Below are 19,795 nucleotides of genomic sequence, written 5' to 3'. Positions count from 1 at the left end.
TCTACTGCTTCCTCCCTATCACTAAGCCAATAACTCTGGCATGATTTTATTCTTGATAAATCCATGCTGGCTATTTCTTATAATCCTATTATCCTCCTAGATGCTTATAAATTGATTGTTTAATAATTTGTTCCAGTATCTTTCCAGATATTGAAGTTAGGATGACTGGTCTGTAATTCCCCAGATCCTTTTTTGCCCTTCTCTAGTACTCTGGGACCTGACCCATCCTCCCTAAACTCTGAGATAATTGTTAATGATTCCAAGATTGCTTCATTTATATTTTGTGTACCTTAGGATGGATTTCACCAGGCCTTGCCGACTTGAATATATTTAATTTATCTAAATATTTAAGATGTTCTTTCCCTATTTTGACTCGTTTCCCCTTGCCATTAATATTAATTGTGTTGAGTATCTGGTCATCAATAAACTTTCTAGTAAAGACTGAAGCAATTTAGACATTAAACACCTCATTAAAAACCTCAACTACCTTCTTGTCATTCTCCTTCCCTTTTAAATAGAGGACCTAGACTTTCCTTAGTGTTTTTCTTGCTCATAGTGTATTTAAGAACATAACGGCAATACTGGGTTGGACCTATGGTCCATCTAATGCAGTATTCTGTCTTCCAACAATGGCCAATAGCCATGGCGTTGTGTGAAGAAATACTTGCATTTGTTTTTGTTTTAAACCTACTGCCTCTTAATTTAATTTGGTGACCCCTAGTTCTTGTGTTATGAGAAGGAGTAAATAATACTTCCTTATTTATTTTCTCCCCCCTAATCATTATTTTGTAGACCTCTGTCATATCCTCTTCCTTAGTTGTCTCTTTTCCAGGCTGAAGAGTCCCAGTCTTATTAATCTCTCCTTCGAATCATAGAATATCAGGGTTGGAAGGGACCTCAGGAGGTCATCTAGTCCAACCTCCTGCTCAAAGCAGGACCAATCCCCAACTAAATCATCCCAGCCAGGGCTTTGTCAAGCCTGACCTCAAAAACATCTAAGGATGGAGATTCCACCACCTCCCTAGGTAACCCATTCCAGTGCTTCACCACCCTCCTAGTGAAATAGTTTTTCCAAATATCCAACCTAAACCTCTCCCACTGCAACTTGAGACCGTTACTCCCCAGCACTACACATAAGTCTATCTAGATGCCTTGAGAGATCCGCAACCTTCGCACCAGGCAGGCAAGTCACCATACGGTTCTCCCGGTCAACACAAATTCAGCTGTCTGTTTCTAATGATTGACTCTCCCATTACTAGCACCTGCCTTTTCCTAGTGACTGGAGTTCCCTTCCCCAGAGAGGTAACCTCAATGTGAGAGGATACCCCAACATCAACTGGAAGAAGGGTCCCAACTATGGGAAGGTTTCCCTCTGCTCCCGTTGACGGCTTTACTTCCCTGGACCTTTCATCCTCCTCAGCAGCGCAGGGCTGTCTGACCGGAGGTGGGACAATTCTACAGTGTCCCGGAAAGCCTCATCAACCTACCTCTCTGCCTCCCTTAGCTCCTCCAGTTCCGTCACCTTGGCCTCCAAAGCCTGTATGTGGTCTCTGAGGGCCAGGAGCTCCTTGCACCAAATGCACACATACGCCATCCGCCCGCAGGGCAGGTAATCATACATGCTGCACTCAGTGCAATAAACTGGGTAACCCCCACTCTGCTGCATTCTCTTCTACAGCTACCTATTTAATGAAAGGGTATTGTTTAAATCAAGAAGTTCTGAAAATAGTTTAGTTTACAGGTTTTAAGAAATTGCAAGTGAACCTTGTCCCCTTCCCACTCCCCTGTGAAACTCCCTGTTAGCAGCCCTGTTCACAAAACTCCCTGGTTGCTTGCTCGCTGCTTTATAAAGCCCTGACCTTCTTGATAGTCCCGCCCACTGACTAAGGCTCAGCCAATTAACAGATGCTTCTACCTTTCAAACCTTGCTTTGAAGCTCACAGCTGCCAGCCACAGCACACGGTCCTTCAAACAGACAGACATACAAACACAAGCTCAGCATACAGCAAGTAACCCCCAAACACAAACACACACTATAGACAGCCACTTACCCCAAGGTTTCTGTTTGCTCCTCCTTCACCTAGAGGACTCCCTTGTGAAACTCCCTGTTAACAGCCCTGTTCTCAAGGGTGCAGCCCTGTGTAGTGTTGGAGAGAGCCAGTGGTCATGGTACATGTAGGTACCAGTGACATAGGAAAGGGTAGGAGAGACATCCTGGAGGCCAAATTTAAGCTGCTAGGGAAGAGATTGAAATCCAGGACCTCTATGGTGGCATTCTCAGAAATGCTCCCAGTCCCAGCTCCCAGGTAGGCAGGCAGAGCTTCAGAGTCTCAATGCATGGATGAGACGATGGTGTAGAGAGGAGGGGTTTAGATTCATTAAGAACTGGGGAAGCTTTTGGGATAGGGGGAGCCTATACAGGAGAGATGGGCTCCGCTTAAAGTGGAACCAAACTGCTGGCACTTAACATTAAAAAGGTTGCAGAGCAGTTTTTGAACTAGGAGATGGGGGGAAAGCCGACTGCTGCAGAGGAGCACGTGAATCGGACAGATACTTCTCTTAGAGGAAAGTCTATTGATAGAGAATTTTCTAGGTTTTAGTCAGGAGGAGAGGATGGAAGAGGATAATCTAGGGGCCAGATCAGACGAGAAACATTCACATAAAAAAGAATCGGACACATCAGAAAAGGGCAGACAAACAGGGACAATTTTTTAAAGTGCTTGTATATAAATGCTAGAAGTCTAAATAATAAGATGGGTGAACTAGAGTGCCCCGTGATAAAGGCGGATATTGATATAATAGGCATCATAGAAACCTGGTGGACTGAGGACAACCAATGGGACACAATCATTCCAGGGTACAAAATATATCGGAAGGACAGAACAGGTCGTGGGTGGGGGAAGTGGCAATATATGTGAAAGAAAATGTAGAATGAAATGAAGTAAAAATCTTAAGTGAATCCACATGTTCCATAGAATCTCTATGGATAGTAATTCCATGCTCTAATAAAATATAACATTAGGGATCTATTATCGACCACTTGACCAGAATAGTGACAGTGATGATGAAATGCTAAGGGAAATTAGAGAGGCTATCAAAATTAAGAACTCAGTAATAGTGGGGGATTTCAATTATCCCCATATTGACTGGGAACATATCACCTCAGGACAAAATGCACACACAAAATTTCTTGATACTTTAAATGACTGCTTCTTGGAGCAGCTGGTACGGGAACCCACAAGGGGAGAGGCAACTCTTGATTTAGTCCTGAGTGGAGCATAGGAGCTGGTCCAAGAGGTAACTATAACAGGACCACTTGGAAACCATAATATAACAATATTTAACATCCCTGTGTTGGGAAGAACATCTCAACAGCCCAACACTGTGGCATTTCATTTCAGAAAGTGGAACTATGCAATAATGAGGGGTTAGTTAAACAGAAATTAAAAGGTACAGTGACTAAAGTGAAATCCCTGCAAGCTGCATGGGTGTTTTTCAAAGACACCATAATAGTGGCTCAACTTAAATGTATACCCCAAATTAAAAAATACAGTAAAAGAACTAAGAGAGTCACCGTGGCTTAACAAGCATGTAAAAGAAGCAGTGAGAGAGAAAAAGGCATCTTTTAAAAAGTGGAAGTCAAATCCTAGTGAGGTAAGTAGAAAGGACCATAAACACTGCCAAATTAAGTGTAAAAATGTAATAAGAGTCAAAGAGGCGTTTGAAGAACAGCTAGCCAAAAACTCAAAAGGTAATAACATGTTTTTTAAGTACATCAGAAGCAGGAAGCCTGCTAAACAACCAGTGGGGCCCCTTGACGATCGAGATACAAAAGGAGCGCTTAAAGACGATAAAGTAATTGCGGAGAAACTAAATGGATTCTTTGCTTTAGTCTTCATGGCTGAGGATATTAGGGAGATTCCCAAACCTGAGCCGGCTTTTGTAGGTGACAAATCAGAGGAATTGTCACAGACTGAGGTGTCACTAGAGGAGATTTGGGAATTAATTGATAAACTGAACCGTAACAAGTAATTCAAACTGCCTGTTTTGTCTCCTTCATTTAAAATTCTATTGTTATAAGTCCTTTCCTTTCCTTATTCTGTTTAGAGATATTTGTTTGTAAAACTGTTTAATATTTTTTCATAGGGCCAAAGAACACAGTGCTTCGTCTAGCTGTAAAGTTTTTCCCTCCTGACCCTGGTCAGCTGCAAGAGGAATACACCAGGTAAAATATCTTTCAAAGTAATTAATGTTCATTAGTGGTTAAAAATACGGACATGAAGAGAAGATAGAAATAAGCTCACCTAAGAGGTATTTTCTCTGTTATAACAATAAAGGTTAGCTTTTAGGGAAGGTGGGGGAACATTTCTATTAGAAACTCACATTTCTAACAGAAATAGCTATCTTAATGATTCAGGTGGTAGATGATGCCTGTGGCTGTAAAAAGTAGTGAAAGTTTGCATGAATAGATAACGGTGCAGGTCGGCGGGGGCAATTTCTGTCTACCAAACATGTCAATGTGTTACCATTGAAGGAGGCAGTTATGTAGAGGAAATGGTCACTCTTTATATTGTACATTTATAAATAGTTTTTAGAAGGATTAAGTGATAAATGTTTTAATAAATGGTTAATTGTCAAATAGCAGGAATCCATCAGGTTAGTAGATTACATCTGTAACAGCTTCTGCTGATCTGCTTATCATATTCAGCATGTTATTTATGTCAGATTTTAAAAAGTTAGTAAATAATTGATATCTTCAGCATGTTACTATCTGTAAATGTACCCTGGTCCTGTCCCTTCATCACCAACAGGTAATGTGATTTGGAGAGATCTGCTTGTAACAGATCTTCCCCAGGATGGTTGTAATCTTGACCATCTGCCTCTCAGCAGACATTTCTTCTGCATCCTAGCAGCTGTCTTCCTCTGTCCTGCAACTAGCTCCTTCCCGGTTACCTCCACCTCTCTGCAGTTCTCACCACCTCTACCTTCTTCTCTTCCTCTCTTCACTTTGATCTTCTCTTCTCTCCTCTCTTCCTGCTAGCACAAATTTAGGTCCCACATCTGTGCTCTCCTCATAACCTTAGGCATGGTCTACACTATGGTGTTAGGTCGAATTTAGCTGTGTTAGGTCAATTTAAAAATGGCTGCGTCCACACTACCAACCCTGTTCTGTCGACCTAAAGGTCTTAAAATCGACTTCTTTACTCCTCCCCGACAAGGGAAGTAGCGCTAAGATTGACTTCGCTGTGACAAATTTGGGGTAGTGCAGATGCAAATTGACGGTATTGTCCTCTGGTAGCTATCCCACAGTGCTTCATTGTGACTGATTTGAACTCCGATGCATTAGCCAGGTACACAGGAAAAGCCATGGGAACTTTTGAATTTCATTTCCTGTTTGGTCAGTGTGGCGAGCTCAGCAGCACTCAGCAGCACAGGTGACCATGGAGTCCCTCCAGAATCACAGAGCGTAGAATATTTCTACGCTCCTCATATCATCTCTGTCCCTGAGGTTATTGCAGATTAGAAGGTGAAAAAAAACGCACTCGTGATGACATGTTTTCCGAGCTCATGCAGTCCTCCTGCACTGATAGGGCACAGCTTAATGGATGGAGGCATTCAGTAGCAGAAGCCAGGTAAGAATTAAGTGAGCACAAAGAGCAGAGGCAGGACGCGATGCTGAGGCTAATGGGGGAAGCAAACAGACATGGTGACGCGTCTGTTGGAGCTGCAGGAAAGCCAACAAAAGCACAGACCCCTGCTGCATCTACTGTATAACTGCCTACCCTTCTCCCCATGTTCCATAGCCGCCTCACCCAGATGCCCAATAACACGGATGGGGAGGAGAGGCTCTGGGCACCCAGCCACTCCACCCAGAGGATGGCCCAAGCAACAGAAGGCTGTCATTCAAACAGTTTGCTTATTGTAGCCACGCTAAAAATTAATGTGGTCTCATCCTTCCCTCCTCCCCCACCCCACCTAGGTTACCTTGTCTGTTATCTCTCTTTTTTTTTTATTATTAATAAAGAAAGAATGCATGGTTTCGAAACAATAGTTACTTTATTTCGAAGGAGGGAGGGTGGTTGGCTTACAGAGAATTAAAATCAACAAAGGGGGTGGGTTTGCATCAAGGACACACACGCACACACTCTCTCTCACTCACTCACTCACGCCTGGCCAGTCATGAAACTGGTTTTCAAAGCCTCTCTGATGCGCAGCGCGCCTTGCTGTGCTCTTCTAATGATTACATTGGCTACTTGGATCACAGCAGCCCCCACAGTAGACTTGCCCACAACAGCAGCGGTGACAGTGAGCTGAGTGGGCTCCATGCTTGCTGTGTTACGGCATCTGCATGGGTAACCCAGGAAAAAAAGCGCAAAACAATTATCTGCCGTTGCTTTCACAGAGGAAGAGGCGGCTGACGACATGTACCCAAAACCACCTGTGACAGTGTTCTTGCCCTATCAGGCATTGGGAGCTTAATCTAGAATTTCAATGGATGGCAGAGACTGTGGGATAGCTACCCACTGTGCACTGCTCCGTAAGTCGATGCTAGCCATGGTAGTGAGGACACACTCCGCTGACTTAATGCTCTTAATGTGGACATACGCAATTGACTGTGTAAAATTGATTTCTATAAAATTGACATAATTTTGTAGTGTAGGCATACTCTCAGGTGACTCAGGCTTGTAACGGGTTTCATATCAGACTTGAACCTCTCTCTAAGGTCTTGTATCCAGGCTATGTCTAAATATTGCTGATTTTTTTTTTTCCTGCATAACATCGGTAAGGCACAGCCTTTTCTATTCATCCTCACAGCTAAAAGTCTCATCCAGGATCTGATCATGTCCTGTTTTGGTTACTGTAACATCCTTTCCTGTAGCCTTGACAAATGTGATCTTGCCCTGTTCATATCTAGTCAGAATGTTGCTTCAAAGAGCATTTTCCTAGCCTAACGCTTTGACCATGTCACCCATTTCTTTGCATCCCTCCACTTGCTCTCCCTTCTCTAGTGCACTGAAAATAAGCTACTTGTTCTCCTTTTCCAGACTTATCCCTACATTCTTTGTCACTATCAATATGTCAGTTCCCCCCTGCAGTCAGCCCATGATGCCAGTCTTTGCAATATTGGAATCTTTTGAATAGCAGGGTCTGTCAGGGTCATGCATGTGCTCTGTAATACCTTGGAGTCCTGTGCAAGGTTATAAAGGATGGAGTGGCCGGGACTCTCCCTCAGTTCACTCTTACCTGTGGCAGCAAGATGAAAGCAACTACTTTCAAATTCATTCCTTTTCACTAATTGGGTGAAGAAATTTCATTTTCCTCCTTCTCCTTCCTGCACAGTAGGATGGTATCTCTCTTCCCGCACAGTGGGATGAGGCACTTTGTGCCAACCTTCATCTCTTATGGCGGACTCCAAACCATTAGGGTTCAAACCCTGCCAGTCTTGTGACTGCCTCATTCCCCTCACTGATGGACAGAGTCATTGGCTCTCCCCCAGGCAGAAGATGCACATCTTGGACAAGTGCTCAGTGTGCTGGTAATATTCCTTGAGGACCTGCAAGCGCAGACTTCCTCTGGGTCCCAGAGCTGGCTCAATCTCCCACTCTGCCCCAGGCTCCACTCCCACCCCCACCCGACCCCCTCCCCCAAACTCCCACCCCATCTCGCCTCTTCCTGCTCTGCACTAGGCCCTGCCTCCACCCCACCTTCCTGCTCTGCACTAGGCCCTGCCTCCACCCCACCTCGTTTCCCAGGAGTGAAGTAGATATTGAGGAAGTGGGGGCTGCTGTGGGGAAGTGGCCAAGGGACTTGTACTCCATCCTGTTTCCAAAAAGCCAGCTTCCAATAGCTGCTACTATTAGGGTTCTAGGGCCCAGAATAGAGGGCAGGCCCATGCTCTCCCCTTTCCCAGTTAATTCACTGAGACTGGGAGACAAAGACTATGCGAGGGAGGGTTGCTTCTCCTCACGTCCCTTGCTGGCTTATGATGAAAAAGGCTCAGTAGGCTGTGACCCTTAGCTTGAGAGAGAGAGAGAAGGGCTATGTAGAGGGTTATAGTGAGCCTCTGAGGCTAGCGTAATCCACCAGGAAGCACAGGACCCACTGAGACAAGGTCGGAGCCTTGTCACACCTAATATAAACGAGTTACATATTGCACCTCTAACATAGTTACTGCCCCCTGAAGTGCCAAGTTATCACTCATCTCCTTATACATGTTGGTTCAATCAAAACATCTCTATTATGCTGTCATCCTGACCTTATATTTTAAAAGGGGTTAGTGTGTTCCTGTTATCCTTGGGAAATGTTTTTGTACCATCCTTAATATAGGGATGTTCTGGTACCACTCTTGTGTAAGTATTCTGTGCCTAGCACTTTTTAAAAATGTGTGTTTCTGCAATATTAGGCCTGTTCTTGCCAAATTCTGTAAACTTGCAAAACAGGCAGAGCCTGACGTTTGCTCACAGCCTAACTTTCGCTAACTTCTCTTTATATTAGCAAATCTTGCCCACTACTTTAGCTCAAGCCTCATATCAGGCCTCTAATACAAGGGCTTATATCTCAGTCTCTCTTCCTGCTACACCTACCAGTCAAACTCTTGAGGTGCTGTCGATGAGTCATCCAGGTTACGCATCCATAAAGGAGTGTAGGAATAACAGTTGTCTTATAGACCTGAATCTTGGTGTTCTGTCTTAGTGTGTCAGGGTAATTTCCTAAAAGAAGCACTTGCGCACTAGATCCTGTAGTGGATCTCACTGTTGATTTTTGTGTTTTGAGAAAATTGGCTACAAAGGTAGCAGAAGTCAGGACTTGCTGCTGCCTGGGACCTCATTGTTGTAGTGTTGATACTCGAGGTGCTTCCCTGCGAGCCCCTTTCAGAGTGCTTCTTACTTCATCTCACTGAAGATTGTCTTTCTAGTTGCTGTCACTTCATCTAGAAGAGAGAGTGAGCTCCAAGCACTTATAGGTGACCTTTCCTACACAGCATTTCATAGGCACAAAGCAGTGCTGAAATTTCATCTCCAAGGTGTTCTGAGTTCCATTTGAATCAGTTACTCCTGGGGGAATTCTGTGCACAGTATTTTAAAATTCTGCATGTTTTTATTTGTCAAAATAAGGCAATATAATCACTCTGGTTTCCATTATTTCAGTAGTTTATTTAAACTACAATACAATAGATGGAGAATAGGAGTGGGGAGCATTGGAGAAAATCCCCACACTCCCTTATCTAATCGTAATGTAGCTAGATTTGACCCTTTATTTCTAGTTATTAGTCAACGAATATATGCAGCCTGTAAGCGAGTGGACTCACCCCTGTGGCGCCTCCTGCTGGGTTGTCTCTGGGAATTAGCTCTTTGACCCAGGAGTGCCCTCTGTTAGCTGGTGATCCGCTACCACTGCTGGCCCTCGTGTCCCTCCCAGGACCCTGGCGCCCCTTTTAACTGGGTGCTGCCCCCTGGCAGTACCCCCACAGTTCTGGGTCTCCCTCTCCCAGGGGAACCCCCACCCACCGTCCCCACTTCTCCTCAGTCTTGGCTACAGCCTAGTCTCCATCTAGGCCCTGTTCACTAGGGCAAACTGCAGTATAAGCCACTCATCACAGGTAAAGGGGTTTGGACCTGCTGCCTCTGGTTACCCGTGGGCTGCCCCTGCAACCCAGTATCTAATAGGCCTTACCAGGCCTGCAGCCTGGGGTTTTCCTAGGCCAGAGCTCCCCGGCTCCCTTGGCCTTTCCCCAGCCCTGCTTCACTCCAGATACCTGGTTAACCTCCCTACAGCCAGGCCCTTCTCTCTCTGAACACAGAGAGGGATTGTTGAGCTCCTGGCTCCTAGCCTCTTATATAGGGCCAGCTGAGGCCTGACTGGGGCATGGCCCAGCGGCAGCTGCTTCCCCAATCAGCCTAGTAGCTGCTTTTCCTACCACAGCCCTCTCCCAGGGCTGTTTTTAAGCCCTTCAGGGCAGGAGCGGGGTGACCACCCTGCTACACAGCCACATGATCGGTGTTGCATCATAGACAACTGAGGGCTGGGGAATCAAACTCACAGTTTATACTGGCTACTGATCATCTCCAGAAAGGTCAGTAGCAAACAGTTTATGGAGCACATTTTGATAGGAAATGTTGTCAGTCCAAAAATGTAGGCAGTTCTAATCACGAAATCCCCATAAGCATTTATAAGGCCATACTGTCCTGTACACCCCTCTGGCAATGTGAAGGAGCCTTAAAACTTTTACACCTGTTTTATACTCCTGGGGGAATTCAAAAAGACAGTGGGAACAATTCACTTAGGCAGGCAAGCTGCTACATTCTGCTCTGTCTGAAGGGACAGAGCCTGTCCCATGCCTACCTCCTCAGAAACACTCTGAAGCTCTGCCACTCCACACCGAGCGCCCGAGAGTCAGTCTCTCTCTCTCTCTCTCTCTCTCTCACATGACTGCCCCGCTCCCACCTCCCCTGGCTGTGATTTACGTCCCTACTGAGCCAAGCTGCCTGTGTTGCCGAGAGAGGCTCATGATGGCTCTTGGAGCTTCCCTTCGCTTTCCTGTCAGAAGTCATTTTTCTGTGGGGAAGCACAGAAATCGGGGGGGGGGGGGAGGAGACATGAATTCTGCACACGTACTCCCTGGCAGAAGCTTGAGAGTCACATTAAAAAGTCTGATGGGCTGGATGTGGCCTGTGGGCTGTAGTTTGCCCACCCCTGCTTTTGGTGACCTCAGCTAACATGCACTGTGAATTGCACAGGAATTGAGGAAGTGTGGTGGCCATTCCACCGTTTATGCCTTCTCATAGAAGCATGAGGAGCCACAGGGCATGTGCTCAATCCTGACAGAACTGCTATTCAAAAGATGGTGATCTCATGCACAGGAGATACATGTGCACCTACCTACAATGGGCTCTAAACTGACTACATCAAAGAACCTTAATTATTCTCATATAAATAATTGGTGTTTCCCCCAACTGTAAATTAAGAATAATGTGTACCTTGCAGGTTTTGTGATTGATCAACAAGGAAATTGATAGGATGGTCATTTTAGAATTTTTTTGAAGTGGGAAGTCAGTCTGTTTCCATTCCACATAAAGCTTCTACACAAAGTCCCAAACCATCAGTGGTCTGAAGGATGGGCTGAGCAGTTAAATTAAAGGCTCTGATGTTACTCCCATAGAATGAATAGCAAGTCAGTCTGTGGGTTTGATGACTGAGACTACAAAGGTTTATTACAAATTCTTTAAACAGAGATTGGGGGTAAAAATGCACTTTCTTTGGGTACTCCTGTTGGGCCAAGATGATTTGCCTACTACATAAGGGTAGGGGTAGGGGAAGGAAGAACAGACAGACAAATTATTAAAACACAAGTATTACACCAGCAGATTCACCCATTGCATTCAGTCCCATTTCTTCACAGCTACTGGTATATCAGCTTGCCCAAAGTTTTTAGTCACTGAACAGTCCATAGTTTCTTTAAATAGGCAAGCTCCAGCCAAAGTCTCAAGTCCAGTATCATCTTTCCCCAGTGCTGTATCTTCTCAGGCTGAGTTAGATGATTTATAGGACCCCACACTCCTCCTACTCTCTACACTTTGCTAATAAGATGTTATTAGCCATGCACCTCCCCCACTGTGTGGGTAGATGAAACCCTTTGAACCATAACCGAGATCTAATCCTGAGGTCGAAACAGACTTTCTTCTTCGAGTGCTTGCTCATATCGATTCCAATAAGATGTGCACGCACTGCGTGCACGCTCGTTGGAAGATTTTTACCCTAGCAACACTTGGTGGGTCGACTGGGTCGCCCCCTGAGTGGCGCCGCTATAGTGCCGGATATATACCCCTGCCGACCCAACGGCCCTTCAGTTCCTTCTTACCACCCGTCGTTGAACTGTGGAGCGCGGCTTTGCTGATCTCCACATCCCTAGCTTCTCTTAGTCCTTTGCTCTTTACAGAGTTTATAGTTCAAGTTCTTGTAGTTATAGTTAGTGTTAGTACTTCTATTCATAGTTAGTGTATATAGTTGAAGGGGGGATCGGGGATTAGCCCCTTTCCTCCACCCCGGTGCGGGGCCATGCCCAAGGCACTGGGATTCAAACTGTGCTCAGCGTGCCAGAAGCCGATGCCAATAGGGGATCCCCACAACTCCTGCCTCAAGTGCCTAGGGGAATCCCATCTTGTTGACAAGTGCCGCATTTGCAAGTCATTTAAACCAAGGATGAAGGAGTAAGACTTTCGATTGAAGCAGCTCCTTATGGAGTCGGCACTTAGTCCTGCAACATCGGTACCAAGCGCCCAACAGCCTGCCTTGGTAAGGAGCACCCCTTCGGCACCGGATCACTCCGGTACCGAGAAGGAGTCCCGCCACCGTCGTCTACCGGCACCGACTCCTCGGCACCACTCCCTTTCCCTGACTGGGAAATGACATAGTGCTTAGACTCTAGCCTCGCAGAAGGAGCGCTCGTCTAAGACGGTTCGTCGGGCACCGTTGACACCGGCACCGCAGATTGCAGCTCTACCTAGCGCGGCACCGTCGATTCTGGTCCCACAGGGGCCGTTGAGTCCGGTGCCAGACAGCTCCCTGGCTCCTGCTGTGATTGAGCTTGCTCTCCCTTCTACACCAGAGACCTTCTCTACGGCAAGGGAGCTCATTGCTATGATGGAGCCAATACATCCTCAACCCCCGGCACCGCCGGTGCGGGTTGTTCAATCCATCGGCAAGCTGGCCCTGGTAAGGCCTCCTTCCGTCGGCCAGAGAGACGTCATTCCAGATCACGGTCTCGCAGATGCTCTTGATCACGTCGTTCCTGCTCCTGGCGCCGCTTGCAGTCCTGGCACCACTCTCCATCGCGGTACCAGTCGCACTCGCGGCGACGTTCAACATCTCATTCACCGGACAGATATTCCCAGTACCGATCAGGCCCTCAGCACTGATCTCAGTACTGTGTGTCCCGCAGTCGCTCCAGACGAAGGGACTCGAGATCCCGGTCAACCTCCTGGCAGAGGGTCCCGGTCTCACTCGCGTTACCGCCATAGCTCCTGGTACCGCTCCCTGGTACCGCCCCGGGATCGAGCATCAAGAACCGTGGCGCCCTCCCTGGGTCTCTCGGCACCACTGTGGCCTTCGAGACACACATCAGTATCGTCTCAAGCTGGCAGTGCATCCTACCATCAGGAGTGTGACTCTGACGTCCCCAGCCAATATCAAGAGAGACAAAGCCACGAACAAGGGCCTCATCACTGGTCCTTCTGGACACCATGGGCTTACCGCCAGGCCCAAGGTGCCCCATCAGTGGCTCAACGGTCGGCCTCGTCAGAACACCGGATACCAGAGGCGACAGTGAGCCACCCTCCCCCTGCGGGCCCAAACGAAGCTCCAATTCCATCTGCAGTCACCGAGGTTCCACCTGATGCAGATGACACCCTTCAAGTACACGACCCACCTCAGGACCCGTTGGTCCCAGGTCTCTCCTCCTCCTCCTCCTCCTCACCTGATGAGGCGGTAGCAGGAACATTCTCCTCAGGCCCTCCACCAATCGATCTCAGGGCCCATCAAGACCTTGAGGTGGGTGGCTCAGAATATGAACTTGCAGATGGAGGAGGTGACTGAAATAGAGGACCCAGTCGTGGACATCTTATCGGCTTATGCACCTACTAGAGTGGCTCTCCTGTTCATCTGCACTGTACAAGCCAATGCGGACACCATTTGGCAATCCCCAGCTTCAATTCCATCTACAGCAAGGGGAGTAGAGAGGAAATATATGGTCCCCTCAAAGGGGTATGAATATCTCTACACCCACCCACCTCCTTGCTCTCTGGTTGTCCAATCGGTGAACGAACGGGAACGTCATGGCCAGCAAGCATCAGCTCCTAAGGCGAAGGAGGCTAGACGCATGGACCTCCTAGGCCGCAAAATATACTTGACTGGGGGCCTCCAACTTAGGGTGGCAAACCAACAAGCCCTCCTAAGTTGGTATAACTTTAATACGTGGGTGTCCGTGGGGAAGTTTACGGAGCTTCTTCCCCAGGAATCCGGTCCAGAGTTTACGGCCCTACTTGAAGAAGGTAAAAAGGTAGCAAGAACCTCCCTCCAGGCCTCTCTGGATGCAGCGGACTCGGCTGCCAGAACTCTGGCATCTGGAGTGACGATGAGGCGTATCTCCTGGCTCCAGGCTTCAGGCCTTCCCCCTGAATTGCAGCAGACCATTCAGGATTTACCCTTCGAGGGCCAGGGCCTTTTCTCAGACAAAACCGACCTCAGGTTGCAAACTCTGAAGGACAACCCTGTCATAATGTGCTCCCTGGGTTTGCACATGCAAGTGACCCAACGAAGGTCCTTCCGGCCCCAGCCACACCGCCCTTACAATCAGACTAGGCTGCGTCAGGGCGCTACCAGAAGGCGTGGCAGGGGGAATCAGCGGAGGCAGTCTGGCCCTCAAGGAACCCAAAGTCAAGTGCCTCCTAAACCACCAATGGGGCCCAAGCAAAACTTTTGATGGGACCCCCGAGGACAGCCCACCAGTTATCCTACCGGATCCTTCTCCCTCCTTTTTCAACCGCCTCTCTCAATTGCTCCCTGCCTGGTCCCAGCTAACCTCAGATCGTTGGGTCCTCCGCACAGTGGAAACGGGATACCACCTCCAGTTTGTTTCAAACCCTCCCCCCCGTCCCTCTTCAGGGACCCCTCTCACGAGCAATTCCTTTTACAAGAGGTCCAGGTGCTCCTAAAGCTGGGAGCCATAGAGGAGGTGCCAAAAGACATGAGGGGCAAGGGGTTCTATTCCAGCTACTTCTTAATCCCCAAGGCAAAGGGAGGTCTACGACAGATCCTAGACCTGCGAGAACTCAACAAATTCCTAATAAAGCTGAAGTTCCGCATGGTATCCCTGGGGACCATCATCCTAGATCCGGGAGACTGGTATGCCACCCTTGATATGAAGGATGCTTATTTCCACATCGCCATTTATCCTCCACACAGACGGTACCTCCATTTTGTGGTCAACCACCAACACTTTCAGTTCACGGTACTTCCCTTTGACCTTTCTACAGCTCTGTGTGTCTTCACCAAATGCATGGCTGTAGTAGCCGCCTCCCTCCGGCGTCGTCGAGTACACGTCTACACGTATGTCAACGATTGGCTCATTTGAGGGACTTCCCAGTCACAAGTACTGCAGCCCTGTGCATCGTCGGAGACCTCTTTGGGAGCCTAGGCCTCATGATCAACACAGAAAAGTCTACTCTGACACCCATACAGAGAATAGACTTCATCGGAGCTGTTCTGGACTCCAATCTGGCCAGAGCCTGCCTCCCTCAGTCGCGTTTTCAAACAATGGCTTCAATAATTCGAAGTCTCCAATCCTTTCCGACAACGTCGGTGCGCACTTGCCTTGGCCTAGTAGGTCACATAGCCTCCTGCACCTTCGTGACCAAATACGCTAGGCTACGTCTCCGTCCCTTCCAAACCTGGCTTGCTTCAATATACCATCCACACAGAGACGGTCTGGATTCAGTTCTCACTATCCCCAGGAAGGTTCTCGACTCCCTCACTTGGTGGTTAGACCCTTCTCTGGTCTGTGCAGGGATACCATTCCACCCACTGCAACCCTTGGTGGCCCTAACCACAGACGCATCATCTCTGGGTTGGGGTGCCCACCTCGGGAGCCTTCACACTCAAGGCCTATGGTTGCCCCAAGAGCTGGCCCTGCACATCAACGTGAGGGAGCTGAGAGCAGTCGTTCTAGCATGCCAGGTGTTTCGGGACCATCTACAAGGCTGTTGTGTATCAATGTTCACAGACAACACAACGGCTATGTTTTGTATAAACAAGCAGGGCGGAGCACGCTCCTCTCTCCTTTATCAAGAAGCCATCCGCCTCTGGGACTTTTGCATAGCCCACTCTATCGATTTGGTAGCGTCTTTTCTCCCAGGAGTCCAGAACACTCTGGCAGATCATCTGAGCAAGTCCTTCCTGTCTCACGAGTGGTCGATTCATCTGGACGTTATCCATTCTGTTTTCCGGAGGTGGGGCTTTCCCCACATAGACCTCTTTGCCTTTTGAGAGAACAGGAAATGCCAGGTGTTCTGCTCCTTCCAAGGACGCTCCCCGGGCTCCCTCTCAGACGCATTCCTGATCCCATGGAAGAGCACCTACTCTATGCCTTCCCACTGTTTCCGCTCATCCACAAAGTCCTACTCAAGCTCTGCAGGGACAGAGCCCACCTGATCCTCATTGCTCCAGCATGGCTGAGGCAGCATTGGTACACCCTGTTGTTTGACTTCTCAGTGGCAGACCTGATCGCCCTGCCACTCTGGCCGGACCTCATAACACAGGACTTTGGCAGGCTTCACCATCCGGACCTGCAATCTCTTCATCTCACAGCATGGCTGCTGTGTGGTTGAGCCAGTCTGAGTTGCGTTGCTCTGCCTCTGTCCAACAGGTGCTCTTGGGCAGTAGGAAGCCTTCCATGAGGACGACATATCTCGCCAAGTGGAAGCGTTTCTTCTACTAGTGTGCTCAGAGTAACTTAGTCCCTGGACAGGTATCTGTTCCTACTGTCCTGGATTACCTATCGTCCCTGAAAGAGCAGGGCCTGGCAGTCTCTTCTATAAAGGTGCATCTGGCAGCTATTTCCGCCTTCCGCCCCGGGGAAAGTGGCAATTCAATCTTTTCTCACACCTCTTTTCCAGGTTCCTTAAGGGATTGGAGCGGTTGTACCCTCAAGTCAGACGCCCGACCCCTACCTGGGATCTGGTGCTAGCCAAGCTTATGGGTGCCCCTTTTGAGCCTCTGGCCACCTGCTCCCTGCTGTACCGCTCCTGGAAGACAGCCTTCCTCGTTGCTATCACCTCGGCAAGACGAGTATCGGAGCTTCGGACTTTGACAGCGGATCCCCTGTATACGGTATTCCACAAGGACAAGGTACAGCTGCGACCGCACCCCTTTTTCCTCCCTAAGGTGGTGTCTGCTTTTCATGTCAATCAAGACATTGTTCTCCCAGTCTTTTTCCCGAAGCCACACTCTTCGTGTCGGGAACAACGACTACATACCTTTGATGTCCGCAGGGCTCTCGCCTTTTATATCGAGAGAACCAAACCCTTCCGACGTTCGCCTCAGCTCTTTGTAGCGGTAGCAGACTGGATGAAAGGCATGCCAGTCTCTTCACAATGAATTTCATCTTGGGTGACATCCTGCATCCGAACATGCTATGAATTGGCTCACATTCCGGCTAGCCATCTCACCGCCCATTCTACTTGGGCGCAAGCTTCATCTACCACTTTCCTGGCCCATGTCCCCATCCAGGAAATATGTCGCGTTGTTACCTGGTCATCGATTCACACCTTTGCCTTACATTACGCATTGGTTCAGCAGTCCAGAGACAATGCAGCCTTTGGCTCAGCAGTTTTGCATTCTGCAACGTCTCACTCTGACCTCACCGCCTAGGTAAGGCTTGGGAATCACCTAATTGGAATCAATATGAGCAAGCACTTGAAGAAGAAAAGACGGTTACTCACCTTTGTAACTGTGGTTCTTCGAGATGTGTTGTTCATATCCATTCCAAAGCCGCGCTCCTTCCCCACTGTCGGAGTAGCCGGCAAGAAGGAACTGAGGGGCGGTTGGGTTGGCAGGAGTATATATCTGGTGCTATAGCGGCACCACTCCAGGGGGCGACCCAGCCGACCCACCAAGTGTTGCTAGGGTAAAAATCTTCTGATGAGTGTGCATGCGGCGCACGCGCACACCTAATTGGAATGGATATGAGCAACACATCTCGAAGATCAACAGTTACAAAGGTGAGTAACCGTCTTTTCTAAAACCTGCTTTCTGATAAGCCAAGCTTTTCAAAGAGTTTGGTTCCCCTGTGACAGTTGACTCCATCACACTATTAAATTACTTCATGTGGCCAGATTAGTTAGGGATTTGACCTACCTATGTTATGTACTACTTTTTTAATTTTATGTGATTGTCGCTGAGAAATGATGAGTTCTGTTTTATGTACTTTTAGAAGAATATTTGTAGAAGCTGCTTTATTGTGTAGGTAGTGTTGAGTTTTCTTTAGCTCATCAAAAGATTATATTCTTCACTCTTTCTTTTTAGGTATCTGTTTGCATTACAAATCAAGAGAGACTTGGCAGAGGAACGATTAACCTGCAGTGACAACACAGCAGCTCTGATCATCTCTCATCTTCTGCAGTGTTAGTATGTTGGCTATCCTAGCATAAACTGACGTTGCCACTGTTAAACTGAACTAGATCATGTATCAGCGCACCAAAGCATTATCTGCATGTCAATAATTTAAAAAAACAAAACAAAACCCAACAAACGAAAAAACCCTAAAACAAGTATTTTCTATTTCACAAGTCTAATATTGATTAATTAGTTACGTGTTTTTTTTTTTAATCTTTAACCTTCTGCATACTGGATGATCACCATGTATTTAACATAATGAGGATTGGCCAATTTTCATGGGGTTGGGAAGGAGGCCACTTTGGAGTGTTGTGCTTAAAAGCAATATAATTTTGGCTGCTGGAAGGTGGGTCTGAGTCAAGATTCTTATCTGTTGTAACTCTCACCTGACTCTCCTCCCAGTGCCAGTAATCTTGCTCATTTTCTGGCCTGCCCTTCTTATCTGCCTTAATTCTTCCCAATATCGGTTTCCAAATCAACTTCAGGCTACAAGGCAGTGTACATACGGAGGGCAGGGAGGAAGTGGAAGGAATTAGAGCAGGAGTCTGGCAACACAAGAAAACAGGCCTGATAGTGAGAATATCATCCTTCTGGGGAAGGACTTGTTGCTAGGAAGAGTTAGAGAGAAGGAAGAATTGGAAAGGCAGGTGGTGGGCTCCTATCTGGGAGCAAGGTGGAAACTGAATGGATTTGTTTTCTGTTTAGGACCTTCAAGATGCTTGCCCTGAAGCCCCTAAGGCCAGATTTTCAAAGGCATTTAGGTGCCAAAATAGCATTGAAAATCTGGTCCTAGGGATTAAAGGAGACAAGCAATGACATTTATTTACAAATCTTAAATATAAGACAAAGGGGATACATTCTTCCTTTCTCCCTGCCCACCCAAACCAAAAATGTTTTAAGAAACATCTCTTCAGACACAATAATGGAATATGACTCCACTTATTGGAAGGCCAAATCTGTTTTACATAATGTCCAATGATTTGTGCTATGAAAACTTACCAAGGATTTTCTAGCACTATCTTGTGTTTTTGAGAGAACTTCAAATCAACATGGAACAGCTGAGTAAGTATCAACATCTGTGGTCAGGAGTGAATCTTAGGATGCTAGAAAAGCAAAGGTGACAAAGGAATATAAATATTTTGGGCTTAATATATTACAAGATGATCATGTTTAAAACTTCTTGGTTTTATAGGTCAGCCTAATTTTAAACAAGATACTTTCATGATATTTTTCATAACTATTTAAAAAAAATTCTGATGTGTTTATAGCAGTCCTTTTTGAAACTTAAGCTAAAATATGTTTATCATGATTCTACAAAACTACTCTGAGCTTGTCTACACAGAAATTGCATTGGTTTAACTTAAATCAGTTTGAAACTAATTTTAATTAAAAGGTGCAAAGCCCTATGTGGACATTCATCAGTTTAAACCTGGTTTAAATCCGTTTAGTTTGCACCTATAAATTACAGGCGCAAGTTAAACACGAAGTTGCATTTAAACTGCTCTGCAGCTTTGTGTGTAGACCACACTTAAGTCCCAACAATGGCTCCCTAATTCACAGTATTGGAAGCAATTAGTCTGATATGACTTTTTAGAGATAAAGATAACTCATTGATTGATAGTTTGGT

General features: G+C 47.0%; 1 protein-coding gene across 5 annotated transcripts in view; it reads left to right on the top strand.

Moving 5' to 3' along the window:
* The window catches only part of FARP2 (FERM, ARH/RhoGEF and pleckstrin domain protein 2), a 204,508-nt gene that overhangs the window by 77,177 nt on the left and 107,536 nt on the right, over positions 1 to 19,795 (top strand). For all 5 annotated transcript variants that reach the window (XR_012656392.1, XM_075068631.1, XM_075068632.1 and 2 more), the window contains 2 exons: positions 4,147 to 4,225; positions 18,079 to 18,176. Coding sequence is in view for 4 of the 5 variants with exons in the window: in XM_075068631.1 (XP_074924732.1) it covers positions 4,147 to 4,225; positions 18,079 to 18,176 (177 nt within the window). In the remaining variant the exon portion in view is untranslated. The remainder of the gene's footprint in view (positions 1 to 4,146; positions 4,226 to 18,078; positions 18,177 to 19,795) is intronic.

This window comes from Chelonoidis abingdonii, chromosome 8 (genome assembly GCF_003597395.2).
Source record: "Chelonoidis abingdonii isolate Lonesome George chromosome 8, CheloAbing_2.0, whole genome shotgun sequence".
Lineage (NCBI taxonomy): Eukaryota > Metazoa > Chordata > Testudines > Testudinidae > Chelonoidis > Chelonoidis abingdonii.
Note: the sequence above shows the minus strand (reverse complement) of the source record. Positions and strands in the feature narration are given on the sequence as shown.